General features: G+C 42.7%; 1 protein-coding gene across 5 annotated transcripts in view; it reads right to left on the bottom strand.

Annotated features, from left to right (window-relative positions):
• Positions 1–22291, bottom strand: part of TTLL7 (tubulin tyrosine ligase like 7) — a 262594-nt gene that overhangs the window by 178524 nt on the left and 61779 nt on the right. For all 5 annotated transcript variants that reach the window (XM_033916629.1, XM_033916626.1, XM_033916627.1 and 2 more), the window contains exons 9-10: positions 9914–10078; positions 3687–3845 (exon numbers count right to left, since the gene is read on the bottom strand). In XM_033916629.1, coding sequence (XP_033772520.1) covers positions 3687–3845; positions 9914–10078 — 324 coding nt within the window. The remainder of the gene's footprint in view (positions 1–3686; positions 3846–9913; positions 10079–22291) is intronic.

Raw genomic sequence — 22291 nt, 5'->3', positions numbered from 1 at the left:
GGGCTCCTTTTCATCACGCGCTAACCCCTGTGCTAGCCAAAAAAATACCGCCTGCTTAAAAGGAGGTGGTAGCGGCTAGCGCGGCCGGCGGTTTAGCACGCTATTACATGCGTTAAACCGCTAACGCACCTTCGTAAAAGGTTTAAAACAGTTGCACATAGATTTAAATTCTAACGGGATTTTCAACTTTGTCTTCTGTTACCTGGTTTCTGGTTTTGTGTACAAGCAGCAGATATAGTGAGAGTGTTTACATATTTCCAACTGTAGTTTTACATCCAAAACATTGGGCGTGATGGACCCCTGGTCTGACCCAGTGGAGGCAACTTCTTATGTTCTTCTTATGTTGTAAAATGTAAGTAACTTAACTGTATAATAGTTATGATCGTATAGGAGATGTGTGTATATTCCCACTGATACCATTTCATTTTTGCAGATCAAACACTGTAGAGGTTATGGCTACTTCAAGACAGAGCTGCTTGAATCATCCCAATGTACTTTGCTATATTTGTGGGGAGTACACACTGAAAGCAAGTAGGAAACCTATTTCTAGGTTTGTAAAAAGAGCATATGTAGGTTATTTTGGTGTTAAGCTTGGAGATCAAATAAGCAAAACTTGTACAGAGCATTTGTGCCAGTGGACAAATAGAAAGAGAAGCTGCCTGAAATTTGGAGTACCATTGGTTTGGAGGCAACTGAAAAACCCTGATCTACCTTCAGCCAGGAGACCTGTTCCACCTTTCCATGAACTACTACAGCTCCCAGAATACGAGTCTTTCATGTCTGATACCGCAGAAGGTAAAGAAAGTGTGGGGCAGTGACAGTGATTTCCAAACAACTTCACATTGTGAACAATTTGACCAGAATGAATTGAGTGATCTGATCAGAGACTTAAATCTTTCCAAGGAGTCTTCTGAATTGTTTGCCTCCCGACTAAAGTAAAAGAATGTACTTCAGCCTGGAATGAAAATTACATTTTATCAAAGGAGAGAAAAGGATTTGCTGCCATTTACTGAAGACAACATAGTGGTTGTGACAATATATACCAGTGTCCATGCTTGTTGAGTTTTTTTAGGCTTGTTTATAATTAGTAGTACCTTTCCTTTCCCAATTCAGAAAAATAACTTGTAAAACACACTGTATATTTTTTTTGCTTAAGTGTGTCCCATGATAATAGAGTGGTTTAAGTTTAACATTAGCATATGGGACGACAACAGAAGAAATTACTTCTCTTTATTGGACAATCTTATGGACTAATAAATGTAACAATATTGGTTGGATTTAGACATCTCATGTGCCTCTCTGTGTATTCACAGTGTTTTGGGATTAGGAAGGTGTAATGACTTACTATCTTTCAAGAGGACAAACAGTTAATGCAGAATACTATTGTAACTTGCTGTGCTGATTAAATGAGGCATTGAAAGAAAAAGGAGCGATCCAAGATGGCTACGGCAGCTAGCTGCTGAACAGACGCTGCAGAAATTTATCTTGTTCCTTCTGGACTTGCCGCTGACATGCCGAAGAGAAGGGGAAAGAGTGTCGGCGGAGCCTCCCAACGCTCGGCAGTACCTTCGTTCGGTACTATTGATGATCTTATACAGCGTCTGCAGAGAGAGACAATATCGAGGAGCAGCCTGTTGGAAACGTCGACGCAGAGTGACACCGTTTTGGAACTCCCAGGGCTCAATGCCACCTTCAGCCCCGATACTAGGGTTCCGCCCCCTCAACCCCAGAGAACAAGCTCTCCTTGCAAGCTCCACATGTCTGAAGAGGCGGTGAGTGTACCGCGAGAGGCCAGTGAGGACTTGTCAGTGAGCTCAGGAGAGGTTTTTTTAAACCCAGTGAGCCAGCCTGAGGAAAAAACTTTTGAGGGGATGATTCAAGGCAGAAAGGAGGTATGTCTGGAATCTGAGAAGCCTCTAGAGCTTCCCTTAAGTTTTACAATGATTGCTAAACCTCCTGAGGTTACTTTAGACGCTTTGTGGGACCTTGTTGTTAATTTAGGGAAAACTTTGGTGCTTCAAATAAATGAAATGGGAGAAAAATTAAAGGATCAAATGAAAGAAATTTCCATTTTGAAACAAGATCTACCAAAAGTAAAAAATGATTTACAAAAAGTTTCAACAGAGATAACTTCTACAAAGAAAATACAGGAAGCTTTGATTACAGATAACATTTTTTTGAGGAAGAAATTAGAAATTATGGAAAATCAAAGCAGAGCTAATATACGATTGTTGAACTTTCCTAAAATTCCTTTGATAGCTCCGTTAGAAATGTTAAAAAGGTACTTCATTGAGATTTTAAAAGTACCGGAACAATCTATCTCACCATTTGCTCGAGCTTATTATCTTCCTAAGAAGAATGAAGATCAACAACCATTAGCGATTGATAATCAACAAGAAAGACCACTAGAGGTTTCAAATATACTAGAAACCTCTGATTCTTCTCTTTCTTCCCCAGCTACACTCCTAGTGACGGTAGTTCTTCTACCGGACAAGGAATGGATTATGAGAATGTACTTTCAGAATATGTCTGAAGAATTTTTGGGGTATAAAATTCAGATGTTTCCTGACGTCTCTAAGGAGACACAAAAAAGGAGGCGACAGTTTTTGATTTTGAGACCAGCAGTAATTGAAATTGGAGGCGTTTTCCACTTAAGATTTCCCTGTAAATGTGTTATAAGATACCAAGCTGTAAAATATGTTTTTCTAGAACCTTCCCATTTGTCTAGTTTCATATCTCTCAAACGCCTTGGAAGAGTAGAACCAACATAATATAACAATTAGCGGAAGTAAAATTACTCTCTCTTTCAACAGCAATCTGCAGCTTTCTTATAAATATTTGTTAATTTTTGTTGTTTGAAATCATTCAGATTTAATCTTGGATCATTTGATTATTTGAGGACTTGATATAGATAGATTAAGAAAGAATTAGTTTCCTGTTGTTTTTTTTTATTCTGCTTGATTTGATTTAAGTTATATTATCTTAATCTAACTTTCTGTACAAGTGTTGTATACTTGGAAATTAATTTGGAAAATTATAAATAAATTTAAAAAAAAGAAAGAAAAAGGAGTGGGAAGCTGCGGAATTAAGTATTTTTGCAAGACAATGCACCTGCTCACAAGGCTGGCAAAACGATGGATGTTTTGAAACATTTAGGGTATCAGTACATAGACCATTCACCCAACTCACCAGATCTCACTCCATCTATTTTCTGTTTCCAAACTTTAAAAAGAGTTTGAAAGGGCAACAAGTTTTGAGTGATTTGGAGGTGATTGCAGAAGTAGAGCAGTATTCCAATGACCAGATATCTGAGTATTTTTTGGAAGGGTTACAGAAACTTCAGACATGATGTGCCAATTGTGTTGAACTTGGGGGTGAATATGTGGAATAACATGTAAGTTTCAAGGCTCCATGTCATTCCCTTCTTGGTTGGGCTGAGAACTTTTCAGCACCCCTTCATACTCCCCAGGACTATGCAAAAGGTTCTTTGTTAATCTCAAGTACTGGTCTTTGAGGAGTCATTTAGTGACATTCTAAGGTCTCGATAGACTGAATGGGCAGGGGCTATTCAGTCTTTCTGCAGACATTCCCTAGGATCAGATTTGTTTAATACAATATCCCAAAATCCTTTGCTTGCACTCTAGACACAGCCAATACACAGTAATGTAATGTTAATACTGCCTTACCTCAAGAAGCCATGGTTTAAGTTTTTTATCCAAAATAATATCAAATCCCAAAACTTCAAAACAGACACTCTCACTTCCTGGTGGCTGGCCAGGTCTGCACATACGGTAAGCATGAAGAATATGTGGTCCTGCTACTATCAGAGTCTTCACCACTAATTCCTGGGAGGAAATGTAAAATAAAATGAGTTTGAAAAGCAAAAGAAGAGACCTAAATATTTAAAAGCAGAAGAAAAATAGCATGTTTCATTCTCATACTAGCCTTTAACCAGCTTTTATTTAAATTGCAATGGTGTGGTCTATGACTAGATACTTATTTTCCTACCTTTCCATACACAATAGAATTTGCCCTGTCCCCTGAGAAAGGCAATAAAAGATTAAAGTCCAGCAGGTCCATTCTTTCTCTCCTCTTTTCTATGTCTAGTGAGAGTTCTGAAGTTTGCTGTCAAGAGACATGAACCAGGTCTCTCTCAGGATTTGGTGAACATCTAGGTATGGCATTATTATACCATGGAACCACATATTCAAGTGTTTCTGCTTTGAGCCAGCTACATATACTGGAATATGCAGCACATATGTTTCCCACCCTCCTGAAGTTGCCACCCACTGCTGCAACCCACTGTTGCCATTGCTGATACCACTGCTGCTATTGCCGTCCTTTTGCCCCCTCAACCCCCCAAACTAGCAGTGGTAGCCTTGCTTGCACAGCTCCAAAGCATTACCTTAGTGTTTCCCTCTGGTAGCCTCGGGGCCTTTCCAAGGTCAGGCCCACCTCCAATGATGCAAATTTATCTTTCCTCAGAGGCAGGCCCAACCTAGGAAAGGCCTTGAGGCTGCTGGAAGGAATCCTAAGCTAACAGTATGGCAGCTGTGCAGGTAAGTGAAAATGGGGCGACATACTGTTAATCAGGTGGTGGAGGAAGAGAGGTGCTGCTAGACCTAGGTAGGTGGGGGAAGGGGAAAGGAGAGGAGCTGCTGGACCTAGGTGGGTGGGGGAGGAAGAGAGAAGGAGGGGAAGGTGTCACTGAACCTGGGTGGGAGAGGAGGGAAGGGAGAGGTGCTGTGGAACTGGGTAGGAGAGGAGGGGAGGATGAGGTGTGGGTAGACCTGTGCAGGTGGAAAGGTTAAGAGGGAGAGGTGTTGTTGGACCTGGGTGGGGGAGGGAAAGGAAAGGTGTTTCTGGACATGGGAGGGAAGGTGAGAGGGAGGGGTGTTGGTTGACCTGGGTGGGTAGGGTGGAGGAGAGGTGCTGCTGGACCAGGGTGGGTAGTGGGAGGGAGATTTGCCTCTGGACCTGGGTGGGTAGAAGGTGAGGGAGTGGTGCTGCTAGACCTGGGGGTGGGGGAGAGGTGAGAAGGAGAAGGAGAGGTGCCACTGAACCTGGGTGGATAGATGGGAGGAGAGGTGCCACTGTACCTAGGTGGGTGGGTGGAGGAAAGGTGAGAGGGAGAGGTGCCACTGGGTGGGTGGGACCTGGATGAGTTGGTTGGGGGGAGCGAGAGGTGCTGCTTGACCTGGGTGGGTGTGGTTGAGGGAAGGGAGAAGTGCTCTTGGGCCATGATTGGATGGATGGGTGGAAGGAGAAACAAGATGTGCTGCTGGACCTGGATGGGTGGGGCATGGGGAAGGGAGAGGCGCTGCTGGACCTGGAGAGATGGGGAGAGGTGAGGTGCTGCTGGACTGGGAGCAGAGGAGGGAGGAGAGGTGCTGCTGTATTTAGAGTGGAAGAGGGAAATGTGCTGCTGGACTGGGGAAGGACAATGGAGGCAAGAATGACTGGATTGGAGGAAGGGGGGGGGAAACAATTGACTCAGGGAGGTAGAGATGCAGACTGTAGGGGAAGAGCAAGGAATAAATAAGGAGACATGCAAGCCACAGGGTGGGGGGGGTTGTGGGCAGAAAAGAATAGAGAGGTGATGCACACAGAAGAAATGTTAGGCATGAAGGGAGGATAGGGACAGAGGCACAGAGGGAGCATGCTGGATGGAGAGGGGGTAGGGACACAGAAGGGCAATACCGATCACAGGGGAATAAAGGGACAAGGATACAGAGGGTAGAGACTGGACAGGATAGATAGGAATGCAGAGGGAAGGTGGACTTGGAGAAAGAAGCTATGTCAAATGGATAGGGACACCTGCAAAGAGAGAAGGAAAAAAAGAGAGAAAACAGATATACTGTGACCAAAGTGAATGGAAAAATAAAACACTCAGATGACAAAGGTAGAAAAACATATTTCATTCTGAATTTATTAGACTAACTCAATGCATTTTATGATGAGCCTCACTGGGATCATAGTACTAGTGACATCTCTGACGCCCTTGACATCATGACCTTGCCGTATGGTGAGCCTCACTGGGATCGTAGTACTTGACATCATGACGGCTTTGCCGCAGAATCAGCTGTACTTAATTTAAATGTTGTTTGAACCTTTTTTCCATCTCCGGTGATGCTCTCTAATGGCAAAACGTCACGACATTCTCCCCAAGCTGCTCGTAATCGAGTTAATTGCCCCATGAGGTTTCCATTTCTTATATAGCAATTCAATGATGAGCTCGTTCGCACGGCCAGAAAGGCTCATAAATTTGGAAGGTAAGGTCATGCGTTTCGGTACGTTAAGTCCAAGGTTTTCATTTCGGTATTGATAATGTGAGCAATGGTATGATTTATCGGCAACGGCAATCCATACTCGATGATATTACCCAAAAAGAAGCTAAGGGCTGTTTGATTCAGTAATTTATTCATTCATTTTACTGTTTGTATATCTGGAATGTGTAGTTTGTTTTGAAGATTTGCATGTGCTTCTGAGTAGGCTAAGCTGTATTGTATGTTTGAACTGAGGGAGTTATGAGTCATTTTAATATAGTCAATTTATTTATTGAAGATTTGCATATATGTGAGTTATAAGGTTATTGGAGCATTAGGTTAGCTGCTTTTGATAAGAAGTTTTTAAATTGATATGCTGTAAATTAGTGGTCATTCATGTATTTTACAGTCACACAGAACAGTAGTTTTTGTAAAATTGTGTTATTTTCTTTCTTATTTTGCAGTGGAACAACAGCAATATTGTCCCCCGATGAAGGTTATTTGATAGCTGAAACGCTCTAAGATTAGGTTGAGCGTCGGGTAGTTCATGGTCCCCCAACGTTGGTTCTGGCTAGAAAGCCATTAAGATAAGTGTTGCTGCTCTTTCTTAAAGCATAGATTTAAAGTATACAGAGAAAAGTGATCCAGTTCCCAGTGCCAGTAACCACTCAGACCCTGCCTGGCTGAACTGGAAGTCAGATTCCATTCCCCTTTTATCTCAGGGCACTGGCTTGGTCCTGAATGACTCTGGTTCCATTTTTGGTTCTTGTCAAGCAGGATGCCTCTGGGGCCCTCAATCAGGGTGATGACCCATCCATATGGTGGCTGTTTAAGTCGGTTTTGGTCCACCATTTTATTGCAGGTGCAGTCAATGAATTGAAACTAGGAGCACAATCTTCCACTTCTCAGTGTACAGTCATGAGCCGCTCCAATACTCAGACCTTCTTTTTGACAAGACACCCAGACATCACTGCTCTGGTCACAGAGCAGTGGGAGACCCTTGAAGGCTCTTTAAAGGATGTGAAAATTATATCCAGGCTTTATCCCATGGCCCCAGAGTTTCAGCAGCTGTTTGATCAGCCAAATGTGGACTCTGCGGTGGCTCATCACCAAGTGCACTGCCCTCCCTAGTGAAGGATTCGCAGGATTGCAGGGTGGACATTGTCTTGAAGAAGCAGTTTGAGATGCTATCTTTGGGCATTAAAGCAGTAGCAGCAGCCTCGTTTGCTGCACAGGCCTGTCACATGAGACTGTAATAGGTGCCCTTGGCGGAAGAGGATGTCTGCACCCAGCTGGTGCTAGAAGGAGTGGATTATGTGGCAGACGCCTTGTATGACCTCATCAGAGTCCTGGGCAAAGTCTCAGCGTATGTAGTCTCTGCTTGCAAGATGATCTGGATCAGATAGTGGGCCTGTGACTCAGCTTCTAAAGCAAGCTTAAGCAGGTTGCCCTTCAAAGGGCAGATGCCTTTAGGCAAGGACCTAGATGACCAGTGTAGCAGATCACCACACTAAGTTGCTACCAGACAGCAGGCCTCACTGCCCTCCTGGAGGGAGTCAAAGTAATTTTTGGCCCTCCCACCAGTCTCGCAAAAATAATTTGAGCTCCTCTGCCCAGAGATCTTTCCAAGGATACAGATAGCAATATAACAATCCCAGACACCAGAAGTTTAGGGTTTGATGTCTTAGTTCAGCCCTGGCCAAACTAGGATCATCTTTACATCTTCTTTCCTTGGCTCATAGTGGCTGTGTACATGCTTCTTCTCTATGTAGTTATCACTGTACATGCACATTGAGGCCCTAAAAGCAGCGTCCTCTTGAGCCACCACATTCACTTTGTAAAACCTTGTAAAGGTATGAAGAGAAGACCACGACTCACCCAAATTTCATGATTTTAATGGCCCTAGACTGGCCTTGCTGTCCATGGTATGCAGACCTTGTCCATCTTCAGCGGGACAGGAGCCTCACGCTCCCTCTTCATCATGGTCTTCTCAGTCAGGGACCAGTTCCCATGGAGAATCCCCAGCACTTTGGTCTCATAGCATGGCTCTTGAGCACAAGGCCTTAATTCAAGGCCTTAATTCAAAGAGGCTATTCAGACATAGTCATTGCTATTCTCTTGTGGGCTAAAACACCCTCTACTATGGTGGCCTATGCCAAGGCTTGGCAGGCTTTTCAACAGTGGTGTGACAGAGACCAGGTGGTGCCGCTACAAGCTCCCAATCTAGTGGTCTTGGTATTTCTGCAAGTCAGTCTGAAGAAAGGCCTGACAGTGGCTTCCCTCATGATATAAGTGGCAGACCTCTCATGTTTCATTGGCAGGGTGGCTCCCCATACTCCTTCTTCTTTCTGTTTTATTCCAGTGGTGATCGATTGCTTTAGGACAAAACTGAATGGAGCACTATACTCCACTGGCAATGTGGGAGGTGCTGAAAGCTGTATCACACTTCTGCAAGACCTAGTTCGCAGGTATGAATTGAACACCTAACATAGGGACTTCTGAGAAGATTAATAGAAAGAAGATTAATAAAGTAAGAACCTAATCTGCCATTGTTCAGTTTCACTTAGTTTGTAAGAATAACATACCATCTGTCCAGGGACCAGTTTGTTTGAGACAGAAATATAACAGATCATGCCACATATGCCTTGGACTGTACGCTAATTGCAGTGGTATGTATTTGTTATGTATGTTGCCTATTAGTTACTGTTTAACAATAAAATGTCAATTTCATAATCTCTGTTGCTTGAAGGTACTCAGTTGAAATTTTTCAATCTAAGGGGTACTTGGCTTGAAGAAGTTGGGAAACACTGCACTAGAAACTCTGTAGTTTTCATTAATAAAAATATAAGGCCTGATATTCAAAGAGGTTTAACCAGGCAGGAGAGGTAGTGCAACTGAATATCAGCTCTAACCAACCATTCCCTAACCCGCTGGGTTTGGACAGTGGGGTGGAGTTTGGATGGAGCTACAACTCAGTTGTGGATATTCATTCCACTAACCAGCTAAGTATGCAGATAAGGTGAGAACAACAAAAAAAGCTATCCTAACTTCATTTGCTGAAATAATCAGGTACCAGTTTCTTCCAGATGATCACAGATACCTAGATATTTAATGCTGGAAGCGGGACATGCCCCATATCCATGGTTATTTTCAGCCCACAGATATAAGCTGCTTACAAGCTGTTTACTGTTATGGGCATAATATCAGGTCCATACTGTTTTAGCTAGACTTCCCGACCCAGGCATTTTTGGGTCGCATATCAGGATTCCCTGTATAATACAAAACTATAGCTCTCTGTATATCAATATCCCCCCTCTATGTAAGCAAAAAAAAAAATACAAAATAGTAGCAATCTAGTCAGATATCCTCATCACACTGGCCTAATGTACTGGTTCAGGTACTTATGGGATTTTACCCTGCACTGTGGATTCTAACCTGAAAAATTCCTGTAGTACCAACAAAGTTGCCTAGGGTACCAAATTATACTGTAATACATGCTTTGTGATTACTGTAACGCAGAGTGACAGCTGATGTCACACATGCTTTCCAGTCAGTGTTGAATCAAGGCCTAGAGATGAAACATGCCCCTAGTGATCTAGACAAGCATCTGAGATGAAGATGGAACATTTTATAAATTGGTTCCCTACTGAAATATCATTCCAGAATTTGTTGACATCGTGATCATTCATCTGTAGGAACTCAGTAAACCATCGGATAGAGCGCTTGCTGCCTTTATCTTCTGTTTCAACCCGTTCAAAGTTCTCATTATGCTTATTGACAGAGTAGTTGGTCAGGTGCATGTACAGCTGGTTCTACAATAGAGAGAGAGAGAGGAAACATTTCCAGTATTAGCAGAAAGCAGAACAATTGAGAACAATATATGCAGTAATTCTTCATTCACTGTCCAAATTTGTAATGTATGAATTTATTTCCTTTTTACCGAGGTAAACAGTGAATAACATAACCATCATTATAGTACTACAGAATTCAGAATTTTGATTAGTTTATGACAGCTGCTCTGCAGCTATGAACTGTCAATTTTAATTTAAGCGATAACTACATAGAGAAGAAGCATGTACACAGCCATTAACATAACCCCGTGATGCTGTTACATTTAACTGTCACAGGCAAACCGGTTCACATGCCAGGGAAAATGTTTAAACTAGGTGGCTCTCTCCGTCTGTCCCACTCTGGTTGAAACAGTTATTTTGTTATTTTCTTATATCCTATGTTATATAAGCCGCTCCTGCCAAGGTTTAAGAGAACTGTGATAAGGGGGGCTGGAAGTTATCAACATAGGCTACCATTAAGACAGGTTATTTTACCCCAAATTCGTGCTATTTTAGCACAGGGCCCGTTTTATGCAATGAGACTTAGTTACTAACAATCCAAGTTAACATTATGGGCTTGTGTTAAGACAGGTTATTTTATTGTTAACTTCCTCCTTCAATCTCTTGTTTCCATACTAGCCTTAAAACTGTATAATCAGGGCTGTGAAATTGGGTGTGGGTGGAACTGAGTTTCTCTTTGGCCTGTTGTTTCATTACATTTTAACATATCGCACACCTTCACTGAAACGTATGATTGAACTCGGTCCTGTATGGGTGTAATTTTAGCGAAGGGCATTAACCCCCCCCCTAATTCTATATACCTTATAGTGCTCAAAACTGCATATCCAAATTTGGACATGTGCCCAAATTGGATCCATAATTTAATTGCTTTTAAGCCAGTTAGCGCCAGTAACTGGGTGCTAACAATCAATTATTGGCATTAACTAGCAATAATTGGAATGTATATGTGCATCCTTTTAGTCGCTATTCTTTAAAGATACGCAGGCAAATTTTTCAGTGCAGATTTGAAAAGAGAGCATGGGGGAGGGTCAGGGCATTTCTAGGATTTGCATGCAGTGTTATAGAATTGGGGGGGGGGGATCTGTGCCTAATGTAGGCACAGGAATTTACACCAGAGTAAAGTTGGTGTGCATCCTCTCATCCCAAAATTGGGTGCGGATTCTGGCGTCCAACTTGGAGCATCATTTATAGAATAGAGCATTTTTGATGGGTGTCAAATTTGGGCGTCATTTGCAGAATTGAGTCTTATATGCTTTTCATTAAAAAAAAAAAAAATTCTAAAAATCCTAGCCTAAGTTGGTAAATGTCATCTGCCTTGCGCTAGTAGAGAGAGCAAAAAATTATACAATTCTGCTTTCATTTCAGCAACATCAACTCTCTCCAATGCCAAACACAAAATTCAGCAAATATACACCCAGCACATATGTTAGAAACTTATCATTCACAACTGTACTAACTCCTAGTGCTCACGCTGCAACAACCTACCTATGAAGAATTAATACAGCTATTGCAATATGCCCTAGAACAGTGTTTCTCTAGATGGCCCTGGCGTACCCTCTTGCGTCAGTTTTTCAGGATATCCACAATGAATATGCATGAGAAAATGTGCAGTTTTGAAGAAGTAGGGAACTTTAGAAAAGAAGAGTGCTAAAAATCCAAGATGGCTACCATCAAAACATTTGCACCAAAATCACAATATTTTTCACACTTCCCAAACTCTAAAAACAGCGATTTTAGGATTTTTCAGGAGGGGGAACATACGGGAATATTCAGAAACACTGAAACCCCCACTTTTCCATCCTCCCTCGATACCTCTCACAGGCTGTCAGCCTGTGTACTCACTGTCCTGAGAGGATCTGTGCTGTAGCCTGCTTTCAGCTCTCTCACAGTAGATGGATGAGAAAAAAGTCATTTCCACAATGCTGGGAATGGTTCTGTATGCTAGTCAGACTCCTATGACTACACTTCCACCCCTGCAAATCCAATCCTCAGTTTCCCTCTTTTCATTGTGTCAATCTACAACTTGCCACCTCTTCCCTCACCCCTTCCACCTCTTCCCTCACCCCTTCCACCCCTTCCCTCACTACTCTAGCCTCTTCCCCCAATCTAGCATGGGCCCTATTATCTTTATCCCCTCCTTCCATCCAGTATGTGCTCTATCTCTCTCTCCTCTCCACTACCTTCCAGTGTTTGCACCCCTCTCTCTGTCCTCCCCACTTCCTTCCAGCCACTACTCCCTTCTCTCTCCTCTCCACTTCAATCCAGTGTCTGCTCCCCCATCTCTTCACTTCTTTCCAGCATCTGCTCTCTCTCTACTCTCCACTCCCATCCAGCTAAAGAGGACATCAAAGTTACCAAGATTGCAGATGTCAAGTACACCGGGGAATCCCTCTGGGTGAATTTGGCTAGAGGGAAGGACAAATGCCTGTATCTTGATATAGTATACAGACCTCCAAGACAACAGGAGGACATGGATCTAGAATTAGTCGAGGACATTGAGAATATCACTTTGCGTGGAGACACAGTATTGTTAGGAGACTTCAATATGCCTGATGTGGATTGGAACAAACTTTCCGCTACAACCAGCGGCAGCAGGAATCTATTAACCTCTATAAAGGGAGCTAGATTCAGACAAATGGTATTGGAGCCCACTAGGGATCGGGCGATATTAGACCTAATACTCACCAATGGAGAAAGTGTCACCGAGGTCTCGGTAGGTGATACGCTGGCCTCCAGTGACCACAACATGATACGGTTCAACCTCAGGAAAGGTTTCACAAAGTCAAGCACATCAATCAAGGTCCTCAACTTTAAGGGCACAAACTTCAAAAGCATGGGAGATTTCGTCCAAAGGGCGCTGCAAAACCAAGCTGAAATAGATAATGTAGAGGTGATGTGGTCAACTCTCAAATCAACCATACAAGAAGCAACCAACCGCTACGTCAAATCAGTAAGTAAACGGTGAAGAAACAATAGACCACAGTGGTTCTCTACAGAGATCTCAGACCTCCTAAAAAAGAAGAAAAGGGCGTTCATTTTCCACAATCAGGGAAGCAAGAATCCAAGGAAGACTATCTGGCCAAGTCAAAAGCGGTCAAAACGGCAGTCAGGAAGGCCAAATTCCGAATGGAGGAAGACCTTGCGAAGAACATCAAGAACGGGGATAAATCCTTCTTCAGGTACATTAGTGACAGAAAAAGAAACACAGATGGGATAGTACGTCTTAGGAAACCCGACGGGAACTTTGTGGAATCGGATTCCGAAAAAGCCAAACTTTTAAATGAAAACTTCTGCTCGGTCTTCACTTGCGAGGCGCCGGGATCCGGCCCTGAGCTGCCGGCAAGGGAAAACTCGGAAGACCCATTTCAAAATTTTGAGTTTACGCCCAGTAGTGTCTATGATGAGCTATCTAGACTCAAGGTGAACAAAGCCATGGGACTGGACAAACTACACCCCAGGGTGATCAGGGAATTGAGTGACGTCCTGGCGGAACCATTATCCGCACTCTTCAATCTTTCCCTAAGTACAGGAAGCGTTCCGTTGGATTGGAAGACGGCTAACGTCATTCCACGCCTCAAAAAGGGAAGAAGGACAGAGGCTGAGAATTACAGACCGGTGAATCTCACATCGATCGTAAGTAAACTTATGGAAACGCTAATCAAACGCCAATTGGATACAATCGTGAATGAGCAGAAACTACGGGATCCCCATCAACACGGTTTTACGAAGGGAAGGTCCTGCCAATCAAATCTGATCAGCTTCTTTGACTGGGTAACAAGGAAGATGGATACAGGAGAATCCCTGGACGTCGTGTACTTGGACTTCAGCAAAGCGTTTGATAGCGTCCCACACCACAGGTTATTGAACAAGATGGGTTTGATGGGACTGAGTGTAACATTAACCGCATGGGTTAGGGACTTGCTTAGAGGCAGACTTCAGAGGTTAGTGGTTAACGGTACCCTCTCTGATACGACGGAGGTGATCAGCGGAGTGCCGCAGTGGTTGGTCTTGGGCCCGATCCTATTTAACATCTTCGTAAGAGACTTGACTGAGGGGCTTCGAGGTAAAATTACATTATTCACCGATGACACCAAACTATGCAACATAGTAGGCAAAAGCTCATCAGACGAAAGCACAGTGCCCGACAAAAGCTTGATGCCTGACAGTATGACGCAGGACCTACTCCTGCTGGAGCATTGGTCAAAGACTTGGCAACTAAGTTTCAATGCAAAAAGTGCAAGGTCATGCACCTTGGTGGCAAAAATCCATGCAGGACTTACACCCTAAATGGCGAGATCCTAGCAAGGACTGTAGCAGAACGCGGCTTGGGCGTGATCATTAGCGAAGACATGAAGACTGCCAATCAAGTGGAGAAAGCTTCCTCCAGGGCTAGGCAAATCATGGGTTGTATCCGTAGAAGTTTCATCAGCAGTAAGCCCCAGGTTATTATGCCATTGTACAGATCCATGGTGAGACCTCATTTGGAATACTGTGTGCAATTCTGGAGGCCGCATTATCAAAAAGATGTGTGGAGAGTTGAGTCGGTTCAGCGAATGGCCACCAGAGTGGTTTCAGGACTCAAGGATCTCCCGTATGAGGAACGGCTGAATAAGTTGCAGCTATACTCACTCGAAGAACGCAGAGAGAGGGGAGACATGATCGAGATGTTCAAATATGTCACGGGCCGTATCGAGGTGGAAGAAGATCTCTTTTTTCTTAAAGGACCCATGGCGACAAGAGGGCATCCGTGGAAAATCAGGGGTGGGAAATTTCATGGCGACACCAGAAAATATTTCTTCACCGAAAGGGTGGTTGATCGCTGGACTAATCTTCCACAACATGGCGGTACTCGAGGGAGTGCAGAGGAGGGCGACTAAGCTGATAAAAGGTATGGAAAATTTTCCATACGCTGACAGGTTAAAAATGCTGGGGCTGTTCTCCCTGGAGAAGAGGAGACTTAGAGGGGACATGATAGAAACCTTCAAAATCCTTAAGGGCATAGAGAGAGTAAATAAGGACAGATTCTTCAAACTGAGGGGATCCACAAGCACTAGGGGTCACTCAGAGAAATTGAAAGGGGACAGGTTTAGAACAAATGCTAGAAAATTCTTTTTTACGCAGAGGGTGGTGGACACATGGAACGCGCTTCCGGAGGAAGTGATAGGCCAGAACTCTGTACAGGGGTTCAAGAAGGGTTTGGATAGGTTCCTGGAGGATAAAGGGATAGAGGGGTACAGATAGAACTTGAGGTAGGTTATAAAAGTGGTCAGAAACCACTTCACAGGTGCAGACCTGATGGGCCGCCGCGGGAGCGGACCGCTGGGCGAGATGGACCTCGGTCTGACCCAGTGGAGGCAACTTATGTTCTTATGTTCTTAACAGGTAATTGAGGCCAGCAGCATGCCAGGTTTTAAGAAAAGATGGGATTGGCATGTCGGATCTCTTCATGGAGGTAGATAGGGGGTGGGTCTTTGGTGTGAGCAGACTGGATGGGCCGTGGCCCTTTTCTGCCGTCATTTTCTATGTTTCTAGCTTCTGCTCCCTCCTCTCACTACTTCTATTCAGCATCTGTTCTCCTCTCACTCTCACCATCTTCCATCCAGCGTCTGTCATTGTATCTCCTTTCTCCACAAAATAAGCTTGAAGTGCCACTCAACCTCTTCCCCTTGTCGGGCCTTCCCCTCACCATCGCGGCAATTTTCAAAACCAAAGTTTTCACTTTCAGAAGGCCCTTGATGTGGCTGCTCTGATGCTGCTCCTCTGACACAATGCCCCCCGTGATGAACCTCAAAGCTGCTATTCTCCGTGCACACAAACTCTCGCCGCCGCCACACTCCTCCATGCACGCCCCACTCCCCAACATCGAGCTTACCATTAGCACTGGAAACCTGCTGCCATCAATGCTGTATTTTTTTATTCAATTTCAATTTTTTTTCTATACTGTTCTTCCAGGGGAGCTCAGAACAGTTTACATGTATTTATTCAGGTACTCAAGCAGTTTTCCTTGTCTGTCCCGGCGGACTCACAATCTATCTAATGTACCTGGGGCAACGGTGGGATTAAGTGACTTGCTCAGGGTCACAAGGAGCAGCATGGGTTTGAACTCACAACCTCAGAGTGCTGAGACTGTAGCTTTAACCACTGCGTGACACTCTCCCCAGTGTGGCACATCTGCACATGATCAAGGCCTGCCCGCTCCCGCCTTCTCTGTCCAAACAAAATATGTTATCTAAAAAACATTTTCAAAATTTCACATATCTAAACTATCTGCTTCATAAATGTGCTGCTATTCTAAGTTACTCTCAGACACAATAGGATGTAATCCTACTGCTAACAGTACTTCTTTCAGAAATGCTTTTATAATTGTATTTTAGGGTCCTCAGAGGGCCACCACACACTCAACTCATTTCATTGTGTGGGGCTTTATGCTCCCGTTCGTCATTGGGCCCATGTTTCTTACTTAAACTTTTTTTAGGGTAATTTTAAATATAAATACTAAAAGTACTTAGCTTTAGGTTAAACGTTAGCCATATGAGTAGCCAACAATGGAGCAATAAATGCCCCCATAACTATCCCATGGATTTGACAAAATAATTCTCTCTTAACAACAAATAAAAACCTGCATCGTAGTACTAAACATGCCAAGTCCATCCTAGAGAGGATCAGGTTGAAAGCTCGGGATATTAATTTATCTCTTTTTTTCCCCTGGATACAATTGACCCTCATGCCTGTAAATTCTAATGGAAGAGGCTTCCTGATACTGGCAAGGGTACATGAACAAGGATGGTCAAGCTCTCATGTCTGGATGACTTGCTGCTGCTGTCAGCCAGATTTTGCATGGAAAGTTCCCTGTGTTTTAGTGGACTGAAGAAAGAACTTTTTAATTACTTTTTTTTTGTCCAGGCATGACCCAATCTCCTGCAATTCCTGGCTAAAATTCTGGAGATAGGGAGGCTCCCATTTTCTTTCCTTTAAGCAGTTTTGACCCTCCTCCCTTGAAGGACAGCCCACAGGTCATAAAGAACTGGCAGTTATCTCACTGTTCTATGCAGATTATAAAATTTTGGTCAAAGCACTGCTGCAGTAGCTGGTCAGTGCTTTGGCCAGAATTTTATAATCTGCATAGAACAGTGGCTAGTCACTGTATAGCACAGATGATTTGTCCCAACACAGTCTAGTCTGGATTAATTTTTATAACAATTTTTTGCTCCAAGATTTAATGTGCTATACATTCAGGGCCATATTCCATAAAGTTTATTATATAAAGTAGGTGCTTAACTTGAATAATAAGATTAATCAGTGCCAATAATTGGCATTTAGTACCTCATAACTGACATTGATTGGACTTGATTGAATATTAGGTGCCTAACTTGGTAGGTACCTATCAGAAAGAAGGAGTGGTTAGTGGGAAGATCATAGGTATGTTTTGCAGGTAGGCACTAGTGCTGCCCGATTCAGGAAAAAAAATTTCGATTCAATTCGATTCAGCCTATTGAATCGATTTTTCTATCCGATTTTCCTGCCCAATTGGGTGTTTTTTTTAAAACATCCTGGTGGGTTTATTTTATAGCCTCTTCACCCCCTTTGCCCTCTCCTAACCACACTGGTGCTGTGGTGTAAACAAAGTAAACAAACAAAAAAGACTTTTTCTCTCTCTGTTAAATCCTAACTCATGTTCGTGGTCTAACACCAGCTCTGGCAGGATACACGTTTCAAATCTGACATACTGTAATCACAAAACAGAAAATAAAATTAGTTTTTCTAACTTTTATTGTCTGGTCATTATTCAAATCTTGTTGCATGTAACTTAGTTAAGGCCAATTAGGTTAAGTGGCACTAATTTAAAGTTGCACATGCCTTATAACCCTATTTTATAAAGTGTGCATGCCTAAATTGTCTTAGCACATAACTGCACAGGAGACATTCATGGGGGAGGGCCTTGGGCATTTTGATTATTCTAGCATGCACTTTATAGAATGCTATCAGTTACCCACACAAGGTGCCACATTTAGGCATACATATTTACACCTGGAGAACAGATGCAATAGACATGGCCTAAATGGTTGTAACTAAATATTGACAATTAATGGCAATTAAGTACTTAATTGCTGTTACAGAATTCACACTTAGTAAATGAAATTTAGGCACCTTTTAGGTATCCTTTGAGATGACTCTTAAATGAACACGATTCATGTAATGCATCAATGCTAATGCATGTATGAGGATAATTCTATAAGAGGCTAACATTTATGTGCTGAATATATGTGTACATGATTAGAATACTGGAATGTACATATGTATGTGTGCACACACTGTATGCATATAAATGCCAAAGTTTCAGCCATGTGCAATTCTATAAAGTGTCTAAATACATTAGCACATAGTTACATAGTTGGAAGATAGGTATTCACATGGGCAGTGTAAGGGCAATTCATGCATGGGGGTGCACAATTGTGTGTGTTGTAGCAATTTATGTGTCAGTATTTACACCTACACTATGGCTGCCGTACGTGTTCATGGTTATTAAAGTTCATGCTTTTGATTTTTCAGTGACAATTTATTTGCCATATTTTGTGTGAGTGTGTGGTTAGGGCTTTATTAAATAGGCATAAAATAGGCTCCTTCTTGTTCTTTCAACAGTATTTTTTAACGCTGTCTTATTATTTATTAGTGCTTAGTCATCATCTGATTCCATTGATAATGTACTTACATTGAACAATGAATATGATCATCATCATGTGCAAATTTATATACCAAAAATTAACAAGCATCAGGAAATGTTCACACATCTCCTTGCTTCTTTTTTACTCTCCTTTTATTAAAGCAGATTATTAGTAAATTGTAAGCTCTTTGCAATGCTTGGTCACATAGAAGTCAATCTCTGCTGTCTTTGTCTGATTTTGCAAAAAGGTCCAAAACAGTGATTACTAAAGCAGAGAAAAAGAAGCTAAAATAACTAATACAGACACTGAGAAATCTTCAGAAACTAACCTCTCCTCTTTCTATTCAGTATTTTTGTTTTTAGTGTTATTGATCTATGTTACAAGTGCTCCCCCTACAGAATTTATGCAGAACAACATTAACATGTCAGAAAAGAAGCAAAAATACATTGCAGAATTCAGGAACCAGGAAACTTTATTGGCATGACAAATTGTACATGTTATAATGTAGAACATAATGCGCTTTTATTTCAAGTTAAGGATGATTCATTCAATCAGACAATTCTTTGACTGCTCAGCTCTTAATATATTGAAATATCCCCTTGTAATCAATAACTTAGCCTACTGTAATGCTTTATATCAGCTCCTCAAAACATTGCAATAAAACTCATCACAGTCACAAAGAAATTTGATAACGTTACTCCACTAGTTAAATCTGCTCATTGGCTCCCGATAAATCAAATTTTGATTTACCCTTATATTTTTACAAGATCCTGTTACTTTGTTATTTGATGCGGGGCTTCTCTGTTCAGCTCCAGCTTTTTCCTCTTTTTTTTCATATTTTGGGTTTGGGATTTTGGATGTTTTGGGAGGGTGTTGGGTACGGGGTACAAAAGGTATATTTGTGAGTTTGTGTGTTACCAGTTCAACATTTGGTTTGATTATGTATGCTTTTCAATTGGAATACAACACTATCCTCAGAAAAATAGAAGGTCTGAGTGTGGGGGATTAGAGATGGGCAGTTTGGAAGCATTCGCTGCTGGATTGCCTTACTATATGGCTCTGAAATGGTGGTGTTGAGTTTGTTTTAAGAACATAAGAATTGCTGCTGTTGGGTCAGACTAGTGGTTCATCGTGCCCAGCAGTCCGGTTACGTGGCGGCCCTTAGGTCAAAGACCAGTGCCCTAACTGAGACTAGCCTTACCTGCGTACGTTCTGGTTCAGCAGGAACTTGTCTAACTTTGTCTTGAATCCCTGGAGGGTGTTTTCCCCTATAACAGCCTCTGGAAGAGTGTTCTAGTTTTCTACCACTCTCTGTGTGAAGAAGAACTTCCTTACGTTTCTACGGAATCTATCTCCTTAGAGAGTGCCCGTCTTTATCTACTAAGTCTATTCCCTTCATTATCTTGAATGCTTCGATCATGTCCCCTCTCAGTCTCCTCTTTTCAAGAGAGAAGAGTCCCAGTTTCTCTAATCTCTCACTGTAAGGCAACTCCTCCAGCCCCTTAACCATTTTAGCCACTCTTCTCTGGACTCTTTCAAGTAGCACTGTGTCCTTATTCATGTATGGCGACCAGTGCTGGACGCAGTATTCCAGGTGGGGGTGTACCATGGCCCAGTACAGCGGCATGATAACCTTCTCCGATCTGTTCGTGATCCCCTTCTTTATCATTCCTAGCATTCTGTTTGCCCTTTTCGCAGCCGCCGCACATTGCACGGATGGCTTCATTGACTTGTCAACCAGTACTCCCAAGTCTCTTTCCTGGAAGGTCTCTCCGAGTACTGCACCAGACATCCTGTATTCGTGTATAAGATTTTTGTTACCGACACGCATCACCTTACACTTATCCACGTTAAACTTCATTTGCCATGTTGAGGCCAATTTCTCGAGCGTGTTTATGTCTCTGCTTTAAAGTACTATATGGACTAGCCCCTAAATACATAACGGACCTTTTCTCCTTCTCCACCAACAGATACAAGAGAAGCTCGCATTCGAACTTCGTTCCCCCCCCCCCCCAGTCAGAGGTTGCAAACTGAAAAAACACCATGAACACCTTCTCTCACATCAAGCAGTATTATGGGGCAAAGACCTAGAACAATTGCTTTCGCCCACTACCTACAAGGAATTCAGGAAGCGCCTAAAAACATACCTGTTCCTGAAATATCTAGACAACTGACCCGTACATCTCTCTCTCCTCAATAACGGTTTTCTTGACCTATTACTCAGTCTCTTTCACCTCTCTTAAGTTCAATCATTTTGTACCTTCTTTTAATCTTTTGTAAACCGCATAGAACTTCACGGTATTGCGGTATATAAACTGTTATTATTATTATTATTGCTATTATTATGTTGCAGGTCTTCGCAATCCTTCTGTGTCTTCACTACTCTGAATAACTTTGTATCGTCTGCAAATTTAATCACCTCGCTCGTCGTACCAATTTCCAGGTCATTTATAAATATGTTGAAGAGCATGGGTCCACGCACTGAACCATGCGGCACTCCACTCATGACACTCTTCCAGTCCAAGTATTGTCCATTTACCCCCACTCTCTGTTTCCTATCCGTCAACCAGTTTTTAATCCACATGAGTATGTCGCCCGCAGTTCCAAGGCTTGCAATTTTTCAAAGTAGTCGTTCATGCAGGACCTTGTCGAATGCCTTCTGAAAATCCAGATATACAATGTCGACCAGGTCACCCTTGTCTATCTGCCTGTTTACTCCCTCGAAGAAGTGCAGCAAGTTCATCAAGCAAGATCTTCCCTTGTTGAAGCCGTGATCAATGATGCGGTCCTTTATCAGCACCTTTACCATCTTTCCTGGTACCGAGGTCAGACTCACCGATCTGTATTTTCCTGGATCTCCCCTCGAACCTTTCTTGAAGATTGGCGTAACATTCACCACTTTCCAGTCTTACGGAATCCTTCGCGATTTGATCGACAGATTGGCTATTAGTTGAAGCAGTTCAGCTATAGCCCCTTTCAGTTCAGTTCCTCGGATAGATGCCATCTGGTCCCAGGGATTTATCATTTTTAAGCCTATCAATCTGCCTGCATACCTCTTCTAGACTGACCGTCAACCCTGCCAGTTTCCTGTCTTCGTTTCCTGCGTATAGCCTGTTGGCTTCCGGTATGTTGTGTATATCCTCTTCAATAAATACATATGCAAAAAATGTGTTCAGTTTGTCGGCGATGGTTTTGTCCTCCTTTAGTACTCCCTTCGCGGGTTGTTTTCCCTTAATATATCAAAAGAACATCTTGAGGTTTTTTGCCTCCTTGGCTATTCTTTCCTCGTAGTCTCTTTTGGCTCCTCTTACCACCTTATAGCACCTGCTTTGATGTTGTTTGTGCATTTTCCAGTTTTCGTCCGTTTTTGAACTTTTCCATTCCTTAAATGAAGTCTACTTGTCTCTGATTGCTTCCTTCACCTCTACAGTGAGCCATGCCGGTTCCTTATTCTTTTTCCTCTTGGATCCCTTGTTGATACGCGGTATATATAGATTTTGTACCTGGGTGA

This window comes from Geotrypetes seraphini, chromosome 12 (genome assembly GCF_902459505.1).
Source record: "Geotrypetes seraphini chromosome 12, aGeoSer1.1, whole genome shotgun sequence".
Taxonomy (NCBI): Eukaryota; Metazoa; Chordata; class Amphibia; order Gymnophiona; family Dermophiidae; genus Geotrypetes; species Geotrypetes seraphini.
The sequence above is the reverse complement of the archived record's forward strand: the minus strand, read 5'-3'. Positions and strand labels throughout refer to the sequence as shown.